The sequence below is a fragment of the Squalius cephalus genome (genome assembly GCF_949319135.1).
Source record: "Squalius cephalus genome assembly, chromosome: 16".
In the NCBI taxonomy this organism is placed as follows: domain Eukaryota; kingdom Metazoa; phylum Chordata; class Actinopteri; order Cypriniformes; family Leuciscidae; genus Squalius; species Squalius cephalus.
In genome coordinates, this window is record NC_137137.1 from 31,394,828 (window position 1) to 31,412,206 (window position 17,379).

The 17,379-nt window shown below is 37.1% G+C and overlaps 1 protein-coding gene across 1 annotated transcript in view; it reads left to right on the plus strand.

Annotated features, from left to right (window-relative positions):
* bmp1a (bone morphogenetic protein 1a) overlaps window positions 1–17,379 on the plus strand; it is a 90,435-nt gene that overhangs the window by 47,705 nt on the left and 25,351 nt on the right. The window contains exons 7-8 of the mRNA XM_079897611.1: window positions 13,331–13,455; window positions 16,528–16,643. Coding sequence (XP_079753737.1) covers window positions 13,331–13,455; window positions 16,528–16,643 — 241 coding nt within the window. The remainder of the gene's footprint in view (window positions 1–13,330; window positions 13,456–16,527; window positions 16,644–17,379) is intronic.

Sequence of the window (17,379 nt, forward strand, 5' to 3'; positions counted from 1 at the left end):
CCTAGCATGAAACCAGAACACGCGAGCAACTACATAACAACATGCTGAAAAAACTTAGCTAATGTGCAACAGAACCCTGGTAAATACCGACAACACTCAGCGAATTTTTCATGGGCAGACAAAACCATAATATAATAATTTTGTCTTTTATACTTGTAATAGTCATAGTCATTTTTTGTTGACGATCCCTCACTTTCCTCAATTATTCCTCATTATGAATAATTAAAGTGTCCCTATTATGCTATTTTAAAGTTTCCTAATTTAGTTTTTTTAAGGGGTCCTATAATAGGTTTACATGCATCCAAGGTCAAAATTTTCATTTTCTTATAATATACATCACAGATCACCTCATTTCTCAAAGAGTCTGAAAATGGTTGGTTCGAAGATTCAGTCTCTCTAAACCCCTCCTTTCTAAGAGCCTACTCTGCTCTGATTGGTCAGATGGTTCAGTCTGTTATGATTGGTCTACCGCTTACAGCGTGTGTCGGAAACCAAACTCTTCCAGTCTCAGCTGCAACTACAGTGTTTGAGGGCGGGGTCAAATTAAACTGTTTGCGGGCAGCCAATGAAGACCATAGGCTGGCATTATGCATATTTGTTGAGTTGTTACATAGGTTTGTAACAGGAAGTAAGACTGGAATTGCTGACGACTTATTTCGGCAGTTCAGAATCGATTCTTTCTTTTAAGAGACAATAACTTTGACCATTAAAGGGGTGGTTGATCATGATTTCACTTTTCTGACTTTAGTTAGTGTGTAATGTTGCTGTTTGAGCATAAACAACATCTGCAAAGTTACAACGTTCAAAGTTCAAAGCAAAGGGAGATATTTGCTTTTAAAGAAATCGTTCTTTAAGGACTACAACAAACGGCTGGTAGAGACTACACGAGCTTCCTCCCGGGTTAGTGACATCACTAACCCTATAATTTACATAAACCCCGCCCCCGAGAACAAGATTTATAGATTATCATGACAGAATATGCTAATCAATGACTAGAAGATAACTACACATAAGCTACATAAATTCATCAACTAACCATTCAGAAATGTCCTGTTGCATTCTACATGTTGTCACTTCTTCTTGAGTCTCTCCATCATTGTCTGACTCCAGTTTGAACATAAACATTGACATTTCCAGTGCATGTCTGTGTGAGGTAAAAGGACAGGAGCTCTTGAAGCTCCGCCCCCTGTGCTGAGAGTAGCAGCTAATTTGCATTTAAAGGGACACACACAGAAACAGTGCGTTTTTGCTCACCCTCAAAAAGTGACCATTTTAATATGCTATATAAAAATATCTGTGGGGTATTTTGAGCTGAAACTTAACATACACACTCTGGGGACATCAGAGACTTATTTTACATCTTGTGAAAAGGGCATTATACCACCCCTTTAAAACTTTGCTGACCTTTTACATTCACAAACAGCTATATAACACACTGCATGAAAGGTTATATTTGAAAAAGCATAATGGGCCTAGATGCGCTGTTTTATTCACACTCAGACTTCTTATTAGTTTCCTCGGGGTGACCTTTGAATGTGGCATCAGCACTTTGAGGCGGGCATGGCTATCTGAGCATCTCGCTCCTCTTACACTCGTTCTGCTGAGCTTTCACAACGCCGCTATTGTGCTTCTCGCGTGCCTGTCAGTTGTTCGGAGAGTAATCTGAGCCGGTCGGTTTTTTGTGTGGAAAGGTTCGGTGCAGACATCATCTAGCTTCAGTTCTGTTGATGATCCGATCTCTCAACGTCAACTTAATGTAATTAACTTCCTGTTTCTTCTCATGCCTCTGTGACTATAAAGGTGGGCGGTAGGACAAAACCTCATGGTACTGTATGATTTTGTTTCACAGCAACTATATATACATGTCTAAAAGCAACTCTATATACATGTCTAAAAGTCTCTTCTGCTCACCAAGGCTGCAAACGTCAGCCGGCTGTTTATTATCATGTTAATTATTGTGCTTTTTACCCCAGATACCATACTTTTTCTTCCATTATTGAATAACTGTTGCTTTGATTACCTTGAACAAAACTGAAAATCATTAACAAGACCTTTGTCTCAATAATTTTAGTGATTCTCATTTGCTACTTAAATCTACAACATTTTAAAAAACATTAGATATTAGATCAAATTAACACAGAATCAACTTTGTGTTGCTGTCTGCGATCGCGTCACGGATCAGCCAAATTTCCACATGCATCATCAAGCGTGGTTGTTACAGGTGCAGTATGTGAGACTGACAACTAGTGGTTGAAATGGGTACTGCAGTCTAAATTAAAAATATTGCAGTTCGTTGTTTCCCACCCCCTCCTGCTCAGACTTGATGCTCACACGGGTTGCCAGATTGAGGACAAGCAACAAGAACGAGTGCAATTGACAATGGAATGAGAGGAGACTTGCGCACTGTAAGTTGATGAGTTGATTTATTGATTTATGATGAGTTGATATCGCATTTTAATATGCTCCCTTTCATAGAAATTCTTAAATGGATGTGGAGGCTTTTTAGGTCGGGTAGTATCTGCGATCTACCATGTTCTCTGGCTACCATGGCTGCAATATGCTGTGTTTTCCGCCCACTGGCATCCCTGAGGTGTCGAAATACTATTGGGTAAATAAGCAATGTGTGGTATCGCACAGACCAAAACAAAAACAGACACAGAACGCACATTTCAAAGTAAAATGACTGTCTGTAGAAGTGTTTTTCAGAGAAACAAGTATGTGAACTATGTTTCCTAAATATCTGCAAACATATTATGGTATTTTTATGCTTTAGTACAGTCAAAAACTTACATACAGCACCTTTAAGAAAACAGCTGAGGTGAATTTTTGTGCCATGTAGAGGTTTAATAGAGAATAAAGTAAAATGCGCCTTTTACCCCGGTGTGCCTTTAGTTCTGTTGTACCCGATCTATCGTGGTATAGATTTATCAAAATCTCTACTGTTAAACACATTTCTACTGTCGCACAGAATAAAACCACCATACTGCCAGTACCATTTGATGGAGCCAATAAACTTGGACAAGGATTTAAAGATTAGGCTTTATTCAGCTTTCCACCAGATTTACTTTTACTGGGCCACAGTGAAAAAGAGAAACAGCCTTTTGTTCATGACGTGTGCTGTTTTTGTTTTTTGAGGGTCTAGCATTGGTGACTTCAGCACTGATCCTCATAGAAGTTTAGTTTGACACAGCAGCAACACAAATATAGACAGATAAGTGAAATTTGTGCAGAAAAGATCAGAAAAGATTTCTATCACCATTTTAACACTTCTATTCATATGTGACAGGAAGAAATGAGATTTAAATTGGTGGTGTATTTTCAGCATTGATCTTAAGACATTTAACTGAATCATGACATTATTAATGTAGAAGCATTTTTATTTGTCTGTAAAAAACCCTAATGTCAAATGTTTTATCATCTCTGTGTCTGAACTGTCCCCTGTTGGACTGACTGCCCTCTTTTTTCATCCTCAGATGAGATCACGCACAGATACATTTATACACGTACTCACACGTACACACACACACACACACACACACACACACACACACACACACACACACACACACACACACACACACTCACTCTCACTCACACTCATTTCTGTTGATGACGTCTGTGAAACCACTCAGAGTTATCCTGTCATTTAGCAAAGTGTACTCTGTTATCACTGTGGCTCTGACTTGGCTAGCTTTATGTTAGACACTATTTGATCATTTTTTTTTCGTTTTCAGTTGTTTTTCTGCAGTTCACCTGTTTCTGGAATTGTCTTTCTGGCATCTTTTTAGCGACAGCAAAATCCAAGCGAAAACAAATCCAAATCAAGTTTTACCACATTTTTAGGTATGCTAATGCTAATCTAGACTACAATTTAAAGTGTAACTTTATCGGTTTTCAACCCGTTTTGTGTTATTACAGTGTCGGTAGTTTATGTAAATGAACAATGTTTACTTGTTCTCCGTGTTACAGTACCTGGGGAGAGAAATTCACGTTTATTTGTCAGCAAAAGTCCACCGGATGATGCAAAGCGATTTCATGAGGACTACAGATTATCCTTCCGCATTTTTGTGTCTCTGCCCACGGACAGTCCGATCGACAGAGGGTTATTAATAGAGAGCCTAAGTCCCTCCCCTTCCGGTGGTAGTCAATGGCGAGAGACAACAAATATTTAGATATCATTTGAATTGTGCCCTGAATTACACATATGATGTTTGTCAATTTAAAAGATACATTTTAAAGTCAAGAAAGTCGCAGTTTGATGTAAAACTGTTGAGGTATAAGACTGTGAAAATACGTAATTACAAAGACTACAAACCCAAAAGGCGCACATGCGACGTCATACCTTTTCTCTCAATGAATGAAGCCAACTTTATTGAAGCTAACGTCTGTCATTTTTTCTATAGTCTTACGTTATAATCGTAACGTTACGCCGTCATGCCTGAGTGTTTTGTACCAGACTGCACACATACGAGCAACGGTGACGTACATAGTGCAAGACGAGAGATGTAGTTCATTGAGCGATTTTCACATAAAACTAAATGTTTTATGACAAACTGCGACTTTCTTGACTTTCATAATTATCTTTTAAATTGACAAACATCATATGTGTAATTCAGGGCACAGTTCAGACGGAATAAAAAGATAAGTTGTCTCTCGCCATTGACTACCATACATATTTTTTCCGAAATAAGGTCCCATGAGCCGGAAGCGGAGGGGAGGGACTTAGGCTCTCTATAGAACAGTTATTGTAAGGGTAGGTTTTTCACTGAAAATTGTATTGCAGTTTTTCTGCTCTTTAAACAGCATTATGGTAAAAATGGAACAATGGCAATAGCTTTCTTACCTTTACGCGATGGCTTTTTGCTTCTGGTGTAACTGACAGAACTACAGTTTCTTCCCCTTCCTAAAACACTGTGTTCGTGGTCATTCAGTTTGAAATGTTGACTACAAACACAGAGGATTTTCAGATTTTCCATTTCAGATGTTTCCATTTTCCACTTCTCTTCTCTATTTATGATTCTTCGCAGCCTTTAGCCACTGCCTACAACATGCTGGATCCATCACTGGAAACCAAAAGTAACTCACTCCCGCTAAACTTTTACTCTTTGAATTCTTGCACCAGGGAATAATACAAGGCGACACCATTATGACTAAAAGTATGCTGAGAAGTATTTCCTACTAAAGCATGGCGGTATTTGACTGATGTAAGCGTCCCCATAGCAGACTAGTGGGAATGGCCTTGGATAGCAACATGCCTGGTGCATTATGGGATTTGAAGTTTTTCTATCTATTTGGCAAAAGGGAAGGCTTTTTTCTCTGTTTTCTCTTTTCAGGTACCATCGATTTACATTTTTTTCCGCCTTTCTACTGTTTAGCCAGCCAAGTTTTATTGAAAGCCCATTTTGTCAGCGGTGAAGTAACCCTTTAAGTGTGGCTGATTTTCAGTTTGCAAATGTACTTCACTGGTGTTGAGAGTGTACATACTTTTAAGATATATTAGCATGTTATAAAAATTTTATGATACCACAAAGCCCTCATGCAGTAAATTATTGTAACTCATATGTACTATATACACTACTGTTCAAAGGTTTGGGATCAGAAAGACTTTTTTTAAGATATTAATACTTTTATTCAGCAAAGATTACTTAAAGTGGTCAAAAGTAACAGCATGTTACAAAATATTTTTCTTTCTAATAAATGCTGTTCTTTTAAACTATCTATTCTTCAAAGAATCCTGAAAAATTTATAGCATGGTTTCCACAAATATAGTAAGCAGCACAACTGTTTTCAACATTGATAATAATCAGAAATTTTTCTTGAGCAGCAAATTATAGAATATTAGAATGATTTCTGAAGGATCATGTGACACTGAAGACTGGAGTAATGATGCTGAAAATTCAGCTTTGATCACAGGAATAAATTACATTTATATTTATTTTTATCACAATACTCAAATAGAAAAAAGTTCTTTTAAATTGAAATAATATTTCACAATATTACTGTTTTTACAATATTTTTGATAAATAATTTCAGCCTTGGGGTGCAGAAGAGACATATTTCACAATTACATCTAGTAACTTTTTGCATATATATATATATATATATATATATATATATATATATATATATATATATATATATATTTTTTTTTTTTTTTTTTTTTTTTTTTTTTTTTTTTTTTTTTTTTTTTTTTTTTTTTTTAAGTACTATAATTTAATACACTCTAATCATCCCAAGTATTTTGGGATTCAGCCTATCTTCTCTTGAAGGAACATTTTTTATATACAGTAGAAGGAAAAGAAATGTGAGCTGTAGATTGAGATGCCTCGTATTATTCTCAAAAGGCTCGGCTAATGGGATTGAGGAATGTTATTCCCATTTCATGTGTTTATCAAAAGTTTTTTTCTGACTAGTTTTGACAGCCTACAGCCAACATTCCCCCAGAGTACGGGTAACATGAGTCGAGGCACACGCAAACGCAGGTCTACACAGTCTCTATATGAGAACCATCTGTTTCCTCTTCTTTTGTTCTCGTTTTCCCCCTTTTACTCCCTCTCTGTATCACTTTTTTTGAACAATTTGCAATTCTGTTAATACTTGTAGGATTACAGGTTCCAGTCCAATGTAAGTTCATGTTCCAGTCCCATATGATGTTTACATAGTTTAAGAGTTATTGGGAATATGAAATTGACTTTATATTAACATATTATTTATTAAAACCAAGTGGAAAGTTGTTGTTGTTGATGTTTTTGTTGAAGTATTGCTTCAAAAAGAACTACAATAATACATTAAAGAGCATATTTGTGCAGCTTCATGTAACTAGACGTTGTCTGGCTTTTTGCATTGCCTCCCTTGCTTAATTACCGGTAAATGAGTCTGTTGTCAAATGTACAACTCTCATTTAGTTTAACATAAATAGATGGAGAGAAAGAGAGACATTGATCCCAGGGGGAATTTAGCAGATAATGTTATTTGATAGACACACTCGATCAGTCCTGTTTTGCATAATCACTTAAGCTCTCATCAAAAAACAAAAGGTTTAATCATAACATCCTGACCAATCAAACTCCTGCTAGTGCCCATTTATATAGTAGTTTTACTGCTAAATATTAAACTGCTATTATAAATGAACTATTTAGCTAAACAGACAAAGCATTTTGCTGATGATTTACAATTAAGCAACATTATGATTGTGCTGATTTTAATGTGCTTTTTATTTGGCCCTTAAAGGTGCAGTAAGCTATTTCTGAGAATCAGTTGAACACACCCCTCCCTCAATTGCTCCGCCCCCCAAATGCACAAGCACACAATCCAAGAGTGGATTTCTCTTTATCATAACAAAGCAAAATAAAGCTTTGCAAAAATAATACGAAGCTGATGAACAAACAAGGAAGAACAAACAATGAACATATAAAAAAATAAATAAAAGCAATATAAAAGCAAGAGTTGGCTGTCAGTCACCAGCAGCACACACTCAAAACCAATGTTACTCCCGTATGGAGCAGAAACAAGGCAACATCTGGGTCCGTTTTCAGGCCTTCCAGCTTCGGTCTCTCCAGAACTGGAAAGATTTTCTAATATTAACACGGATCCTACCGGGTCCTACCTCTTGCCTGATCACAACCCTTCTTTTTCAAATGATATTCCTCTGACCTTTTCTTTTTTGTAATGTCTCTCAGCCATCTCTCTTTCTATAGTCTTCAAATCTCCCTCTTGCTCACTCTCTCTCCTCCCCAATCATGGGTGGACACGCCCCTTACTGCTGATTGGCTCACTCTCTCCTCCCCCATCATGGGTGGACACCCCCCTTACTGCTGATTGGCTCACTCTCTCCTCCCCCATCATGAGTGTATATGCCCCCTACTGCTGATTGGCTCACTCTCTCCTCCCCCATCATGGGTGACACGCCCCTTCTGCTGATTGGCTCACTCTCTCCTCCCCGTCATGGGTGGACACGCCCCTTACTGCTGATTGGCTCACTCTCTCCTCCTCCATCATGGGTGGACACGCCCCCTACTGCTGATTGGCTCACTCTCTCCTCCCCCATCATGAGTGTATATGCCCCCTACTGCTGATTGGCTCACTCTCTCCTCTCCCATCATGAGTATATTTGCCCCCTACTTCTGATTGGCTACAAGTTTTTTGTGAAGTCCAGTCCGACCCACTTTCAACAGCATTTTTCAGAAATCGCTTACTGCACCTATTTGTAACGAAAATGTGGTGGTGACATAATAGGTGTGGCTCTGAGGTTTTGCCTTCTCTGACGTGGAAATCTGTTCTTATGTTCTTGGGAAAACCCCATCTGTTTAAGCTGTTTCAGAGTAAAGACAGGGAATGTGAAATAACAGTTTTTAGTAACCTCACTTGCCTTATTTTAGATACACATCAAGATTTTAGCCCCGATATTTTTTTGTGGAAATCGCCGACAAATTCCTGAAATCTGAGGCAAATTGGTGCTTGTTTACGTGACTGACAACCCCATTGTGTGAATGATCAAAGACGTGATCTGAGACAAGCGCAGATGTGTTGTTGATGCCTGTAAGATATTTAGCATGCTATATATCTGGACCTGTCAAGAGTCCAGGAGTGTGAAATGTGTTTTGACTGGATATTACATCAGCGGCGACCTACAGCCAATGAGAGAGCAAGATGCATGGCAAGGGAAAGTTCAGGGGGAGGAGTCAAAGATCTGCAACCAAACTTTAGCAAACATGTGTTCTGCAAGCAAACATTCATAGTAGTATAGTAGTATTCTTCTTTTTTTCTTTTTCACTGCAAATCAGTGCACATACAACTTGGATCGCAAGCATCTTGTAGGTTATGATTTTAGTATTATGCGAGAGCCCTTGTCTCACGAGTGATTTCATGTATCACTCACATGTGTTTGGTTGGGAAACCTAGTTTGTAGACCAGGCAGAGTTGTCAACGGTTCTTCCTATTAAAATGCTGTGTAATGTGTGATCCTCTGTCGCCGATCCGTCGTGTAATGTACACACAACAGCAACTAATGGTACCCAAGACAGTCATGTAGTGTCTAGTGTGAGAAGAACGATTTTGAAAATCTTGCAAATTTCCTGTGGAATTGGGCTACTTTTACACTGTCGGCACGTATTGTTTTTTTTAGTCCGCGGGATGAAGCGAACCCGCTCTGCCCAGAAGAGGATCTCCCCTGGATGGGCTAGTTTGGGCCATAATTGGGCGTTTTTTGCATAGCAATTGGGCTGGTTTTGTTCCGCAAACCTGGCAACCCTGCTACAAGGACTAGTTTCTTAAACCATTTTCTGGGAGTGTGCTGGAAAACTCAATCCAAGAGTTAAGAATAGCACAGAGCAGATATAGACTACATGGTGAACTTGTGGCTTCTTCCCATAATTATTAAATGATTACTAGATTTGGTGTACTTGAGGCATCTGGGTTGTATTTTACTCATGAGTTTATCATATATTCCTCCTCTCCTGTACCTCCATTTTCTGTCCGTTATACCAGAAATTAAAGGGCAACTTACATGGATTTATCGTTCTATTCAAGAATCTTGACTTTGCAAGAACGACATCAGAAACTTCACAGCAACTTGAGAGAAGCTAACAGTCCCTGCGTTCTGACTGGCTGCTCTGTTTGTCCACTGTCCTGTTGTCTTTTTTTCCCATCATCCCTGCTGTGTTTGCAGAGTACTCGTACTGTAAATCTCCGTGGGAAGACAGGTTCTTTGATTGCACTTGTATCGGGAGGATTTCATGGCCTTCCCTCAGGTTTTTTTTCTTTGAAACGTTTCTCCCCGAGAAGCGGGTGAGCCCTCCTAGCTTTTTGTCTGGGGCATGTTTTCCGACCTCCTTCTTTGTCTCCTGGCCCCCGTTCCACCCACCCTACTCAGGGAAGTTTTTCTTCTTGAAACTGGTACCGGCAAGTTGAGCCAAAAGCAAATAAAGAGCTTGCAGTATGTCTTCAGTGTGAGATGACACCAGCCGAGCGCTAGCGCTCACCCACACATCTACTGTTCCGCTCTATACTCACAGACCGACAACAAGGCTGAAGCTTACAAAAACAGCCAGGTCACATTTGACCCCAAAATCAAAAGAGACAAACATTATTTTACATAAATAAAATGAAGCGACAATTGAAAATGACATTTCCTCACAAATTTTCACTGTAATGCAATTCTTTTTACGTTTTTTGTAATTCCCATTATTGTAAAAATCTCATTAGTCTTATTACTGTTATATAAATACTGTAAAACAGCTATTTTTTATTTCAATGAGCAGAAAACTTATATATTTTAATATTGTATTAATATAATAAATATTATATTATATTTGCTTTTTTTTTGCATTTCAGTTATGATAATACATATGTGTATATGTGTATACTGTATAATGAATATATATACTGTATAATGTATATATTCTGTACATTAAAATGTAAGATAAATGTATGGTAGGAAAAAAAAACTACCCTTTTTATCATTCAATATGACCTGGAATTCATCTTAAAAGCTTTCATGGGATTCACATATATGGAATTTTTTTTTATGTTTTGATTCAAATTAGTGTGTTTCTTGTAGCTGTAAAAAAAAAATCTTTGATGTGTTTGACTTGAATCTGAAGAAAGTAGCCTACATATTTATATCACTAAACTGTTTATTTACTTGAAATGTGGGTTGCATTTCTCTGCTGGTTCCTTTAATATAAAGCTTGTAGTTGAGCTCTGGAAATCCATCCTTCCCTATTTGAACATGCCTGCTGTTGACTGGAAGGTTCCCATGGGAACAAACAAATGAGCAGACCCTCACTAGCCACCGCGGAGTGAAAAGCTAGATGATAAACTAGCAAAGAGTGTCAAAGTACGAAAAGAAGTGCGAGAAAAGAGACAGGTTTTTGATACTGAATCACTCTCTGTTGAACTGAGCAAACGTTCTTTTCAGCCTGAGTTACAGTAGGACTGGAGAACGTGACTTCTCCATATTTTATCCATATTTACTAAACTTTTCTTTTGTTTATAGCTTATTTCCAACACATTCTCATGCTGTCATGGCTTCTTAGGAAGCTTCAACCCTGAAGTGACCAATCAAGAGTCCAGTGACTTCATACAGGAGGTTATAGCCAAATAGAACGTGGATTCAGATCATGTTTCGGCTGCCACTGTGTCAGGCCTATGAGACCGACCGGATTTAGTGACTGTCCCAGGAGAGGTCATTGTTTTTGTATCAGTGGTAGAGTCATCAGACCATTGAGGTTTTTATGATGTTTTTAAGTCACCATGATCCAGACTACTGTTGATTGGTTGGATGTTAACACAGTTGTAGTTTTGCTGGGTTGGAAAAGTTTGCGATCTGTTCCCTCAAACCACATTCAGAGGTGGTCCAGACAGTTCACAATGCGTCCTGATGTGTAACAAGCTAGGTTATTTGAGAAACTTTTGGAAAAGCCCAAACATATGCCTGAAACATTTGCGGTCACAGACTCATTTGATACATATTAAAGGAATAGTTCACTTAAAAATGAAAATTCTGTCATCATTTACTCACCCTCAAGTTGTTTCAAACCTGTATGAGTTTCCTGAGTACAAAAGAAGATATTTTGAAGAATATTGGTAACCAAACAGTTGACATTAGCCATTGACTTCCATAGTATCTTTTTTTCCAACTATGGAAGTCAATGGGGTCCATCAACTGTCTGGTCATCGACATTCTTCAAAATAAATTATTTTGTGTTCAACAGAAGAAAGAAACTCATACAGGTTTGGAGGGTGAGTAAATGAGGACAGAATTTTCATTTTGAAGTGAACTATTCCTTTAACAAACAGCGATCTGTCTTGTCTGATCATTTGTGATCACTTGAGACAAATGTTAGTAACCAGTGTAAACTATCATTGTCACAATACCTTTTTTTGTCTCATGGTACAATACCAGCTTAAGAAGAATCACCAATGTAAGTAGTATGGCGATAACTCTATTTTTGTGTTGATGTGTCATTATTTCAGGGACTGTTATATTTTAATAATTGTTTTCAGTTTACACAAAATTACAGTAAATTTTGGAACATTATTATACAAAAATCATATAAGATCTGTTTGTATTTTTTTGTATTGTATTTACTGGATTTTTGAACTAGTGATGCACCGAAATTTCAGGAACTGAAAATATTTGTCTGAAAACTGCAAACAAAAATGCATTTTCAGTTTGGGCTTCTCCAATTACCCAGTTTGGCTGTGTCAACATCTATTTCATGCACATAATGTGGATAAACATAATGTGGATAAGCATGACGCTCTTCACTATGACCAAAAAAGGATGCTAGAGTCGCAATATGTTAAATTTGTTCGGTTGAAATATTTAGAGGCGGCTCGTCGTCACTTTAGAACTTTACTACGACTGGATTATAACCTGTGAACACGACACCCAGAACAGAATAGAGTTCAATTAACCAAATGTAATTACTAAAACTTCCTTTTCAGTTTTGTTTTTTGGCTGAATGAGAACTTTTGGCGTTTCAGTGAAAAATATATGTCGGTGCATCACTATTTTATGTCTTCAGTAATGAATATGAGCATTATAAACAATCTCAAACCTTTCTAAAGTCCACCAAACTCATCTTCGGAGGTGCTTGTGGAGTTCACTTTCATGTTGTTTTATTTCATATCCGCTATTTTTAATTGTTGGCAGATGCATTATAATTGTTATGTACAGATGCGTCAGACAAATGTTTTTGGTTTTTAAATGTTTGCGTATTCGCTTTATAAGATGCTGTCAAATAACTGTGCTTGCTGCACTGGACTCGAACAATACATGCAAATACTGAGCGAGTACTGCATGTGAAATCATACAGATACTGCAGTGCATCATGGTACTATCTTTTGAAAAATATGGGTACCTTCGGTATTTTGAGGCTTGGACATTGCAATACAACCAAATGGGAGTCAAAGATGTCAAATGTTTTTCAAACCAAGGCAAAGCTCTCTAAGTATAATCAACATTGTACATAGTGTTACACTTAACACAATAACTGAAGAGCAGGCGAGCCACAGGCCGCAACTTCCACGACTGCTTCCACGGATAACGCAGCTTGGCTTGAATTCCCTGTGGATTGTTGTCTGCTCCACAAATGATTATACAGCCTGTTGAGTTCTGTACATCTGCTGAAACTTGCCATCTTAAAATGTGAGATAACGTTTGTGTTTATACAAGTACACGTGATTCTGTGTGTGGGTGTGGAGAGGATTGTTAGACATTCCTGGAAACAAGAGATAGTGAATGAATAAGAGACAAGAGGATTAAAATAACAAGAAGGATTTGTTCATTCTGATTAAAGTGATGCCTTTTTTGTTTTGCTGACAGAGGGATATTTTTGGACACCATTCTGCCACGATATGATGTGAACGGAGTTCGGCCGCCCATCGGTCAGAGGACCAGATTGAGCAAAGGAGACATCGCACAGGCACGCAAACTTTACAAGTGTCCAAGTAAGAAAATAACAGATATGTAAATATAAAAATTGTACAGAATTACAGAAGGGTAATCTGGCAGATCCTTGAAGGTGAAGCTCCTGTCTGACTCAACAAGAATAAAATATGGCGGAGATAGAAAATCTGGGTCATTGGAAACTTTAAGCACATCATGAAAACATCTCTGACTGCGAACTTCACAAGTATTCAGGTCTGGGCAGCATTGTCATGCAAATAATATATATTATTTTAATGGCAAAAATAATCAGTATTTTTGCCATTTAAAATATCTAAACATCCTAAAAACTAAATAAATAGTAAAACATATATATACACACACACACACACACACACACACACAAACACATATATATATATATTGTTTTCAGAGAATTTATCTTTAATTAGTTTTTTTCCTTATTACCCCAATGGCAAACAGTTTTGTTAAAGCATAAATATTACAATATTTAGCTATGTTTATGTTTAACAAATACATTTTCAAGGAAACATTTCAAGTAAATTGGCCTTTTTTTAAAGAATATTTAGATAATTTAGATGGAAAACAAGACAAAAATACTCATGAAAAACACATTTTAAGATCATTCAGTCACATTTGCCCCTATTTCATAGTATAAGGGTGGGACACTAAGTTTATGTAATCTGGAAATAACATTGCATCCACAATTGATGTGGTACGGTATCTTGGCGACAGTCTCCGTTACTCTCAGGCTCGGAAAGGCCGAGTAAACACTGGTCGAGCACAGGAAGTTTGTAATTTGTCTTCTTTCCCTGATAAAACAGAGAAGAGAACAGTTGCTTTGTAGGATACAGCAAATAAATGCAGTAAAGGACATTTGTCATGTAAACTTTGCAGAGATGTTCAAACACACACTACCAGAGAGGCAACGAGTGTATCCTCAATGCAGACCAGGGTCTATTAATTGTCTTTAAAAAAATAATAATTCAGTTTTATTACATTTAATGTCATTAAAAATTAAATCAATAAAATGAAATAAAAATGTTAATAAATAAATAACTGGAATCATGACACGGCAAAATGTGATGATTAAAATTCAAAAGGCTATGATTTAATTCAATATTTATTTAATTAAATACATTTTAAAAGTGTAATAAAACAAGTTCAAAGTAAAAAATTAAAATAAAACGCAGAACTGTTCTACAGGCTTGTAGTTTCAGACCAGTTCTCAAGCAATGAATGCCTTACATTTATGCCAAGTGATTGCTGTTAATGAATTATGACAGTGTTTACTTTATGGTGTTTATGTTACAATTTGTGGCGTATTTTATCTCCCTCGTCTTTTTGAATGAGCAGCTGTAAGTAAAGCATAGACATTTCAAAATAAGTTTCCTGTTAAAAGCTTTTTTAAAGTGTTTTCATAGATATTTTGGTTATAATAAACTGTATTTGGCATTTAGTTCAATGTTAACATTTGTTGGATCTCTTTATTTAAGAATTTAAATAAATAGATTTTTCTTGTAATGGCAAGTGTTGGGTAAGTTACTCTAAAAAAGTAATTAATTACTAGCTACTAATTGACCGTTCGCAAAGACCCGCCCCCTTTAGTTACTGTTGCTACGTCCGACAAGCTCTCACGCCACACATCGCCGACAGACAGGACAGAGCAGGTTACTTTTGATATGAAATAATGTCTCAGCTTTTTTTGTATCAGAAAAATACAGTATCAGTCAACCCCTAATACGAATGTATTGATGCACACACCAATTTCAATACATACATTATATATGCATACAACTTTTCTTTAAAACTTAGTTACCCTGTTTGCTGATAGCAAGTCCTCACTAAATGTGTGCTGCAGCCTGTTTAATATAGTAAAACATCTATAATGTGATTAATTTTGTTTGAGTTGTTTGAAATACAGTTGATTTGGATATACAGTATACATCTTAAAGGTCTTTTAAAAAGTCTTAAATTTGATTTTGAAAAATTCTTGCTAAAAATAAATGACACCCTGTCAAACATGGGAATTTTTTTTAGGTTTTATATTGAGATTTGTCTTTAGCATTGCTTTAGTGGAAAAAAACAACAACCCATAAATATTCTCATCTGGGACTGTTGCTCATTTTAGAAATATGGCTCTCAGTTTTTAAAGTTCTGACAGGCCTGTTGTGGAGGAGCCTGTGTCACATGACCTATCCATACAGCTGGATGATGTGGCCGTATCACATTCTGGGAAAACAAGATATAAGTGTTGCAGATATCTTGCAGAGCATTCCTTGCCTGTGTCTGTCACTTGCTGTGGCTTGCCAGACCGCTCGGTAATGGTTCTAAACATTGAAGACACTCCACACTTGGCCTGAACAATCTCTGCTCTTGCTACTCTAGTTTTACATGACTGACGTGCAGAGCACGTGTGGATAATATAAGGAGTGTAAACCGCTAAACAATTTTTGGGGGTGTAAGTATTCATGTAATAGTCATGTAATAAGCAGGATAATGTACCATCAGCTGCTCATTATTGCACAATAATGACTTGAAAGGGTAATCAGGACCCCAGCAAAAGCAGACTGTACATTATCCATTGCACATGTTTAGTTATATGAATATATCATGAAACTGCTGTTATTTTAACATTTAATGAAGCAATGCTGGTTTGCCATGTGTATTTCCACAGTGACCACTGGAGCGTTTAATTACACATTTAATAAAGTACGCTGCCCGTGGTTTCATTTTAATTGCACACAGCACCGTATAATTGAAAATCTTTTAGTTCGAACTTTTTTTTTTGCACCACTTTTTATTTCCTTCTCTTGCTCTTTGCTGTGCATATTAGGCAGGTGTGTAACATTAGAAGCAGATGTGCTTCATAACATGAAAGTGCTCAAGGCGCACACTGTGAAAGACAATCCAGACTTTTTCGTGGTCTTTTGTCTTTGTTGTGTTCTGTGACGCACAACAATGTTTTATATACAAGGAGCGTACTGTCTTTGTGGGCCGTTGTGTAACTAATCAAATAATCTTGTTTTTGTGTATTGAACTGTTCAACTCCTTTTGAACATTGACAGCTAATGACATTTCTTTCTTTCTCTCTCTCTCTTTTTCTTTCTTAGGATGTGGAGACAGTTTGCAGGAGAGTAGTGGGAACTTCTCTTCTCCTGGTTTTCCGAATGGTTATTCAGCATATATGCACTGTATATGGAGAATTTCTGTCACACCAGGAGAAAAGGTGAAGACACCAGAAGCTCTGATGATTCGCTGATGATTAGTTGTTGTGAGAAATGGTTTTTAGGCATTAGGATTGCTTATGGAATAAACAAGGATATTGGTCCCACATAGAGTTGGGAAGTCAAGATCATTTTGGTTACTCTGTTTGTTCGAACCGTTCTTTTCAATGAGCGAGTTCAAAAAACCGATTCACTGATTCATCACTTTTTCACACACCATTTTCAACTACTTTTCACATACATTATCACATTTAACAGTTTTTTAATTAAAGTCCCATTATAGTAGTCAATAATTGTATCCCTTAAACTCATCTTTGATCACCAAAATGACATTTAAAATAGCTTAAATGTAACTCTACACCCTTGCCTCGTTTAGCCCCGCCTCCACTCACTCACAGCAGCTCAGAGATCCACTCGTTGACGATCACACGTTGATCTGATTGGTTACAGGGTAGTTTGTGACGTCAGAAACAAAAGAGTTTTAAGGAGAAAATACTCATCAATGGTGTTGACTTATGAATTTGCACATAGACATATAAACAACATTAAAAACTTGGTTTTCACCACAGAGGGACTTTAAAACAATTTTAAGAGGCCCGACTAAAGAAAATATTCTGTAAAATATGGTTATTTACATTTCTCACCATACTCTTGCTCAGAGTGGAGTAATTTGCACTCTACAGAATGCTTCGATTGAATCATTAAAAAGAACCAGATCAAAATAATGACTTCTTTATG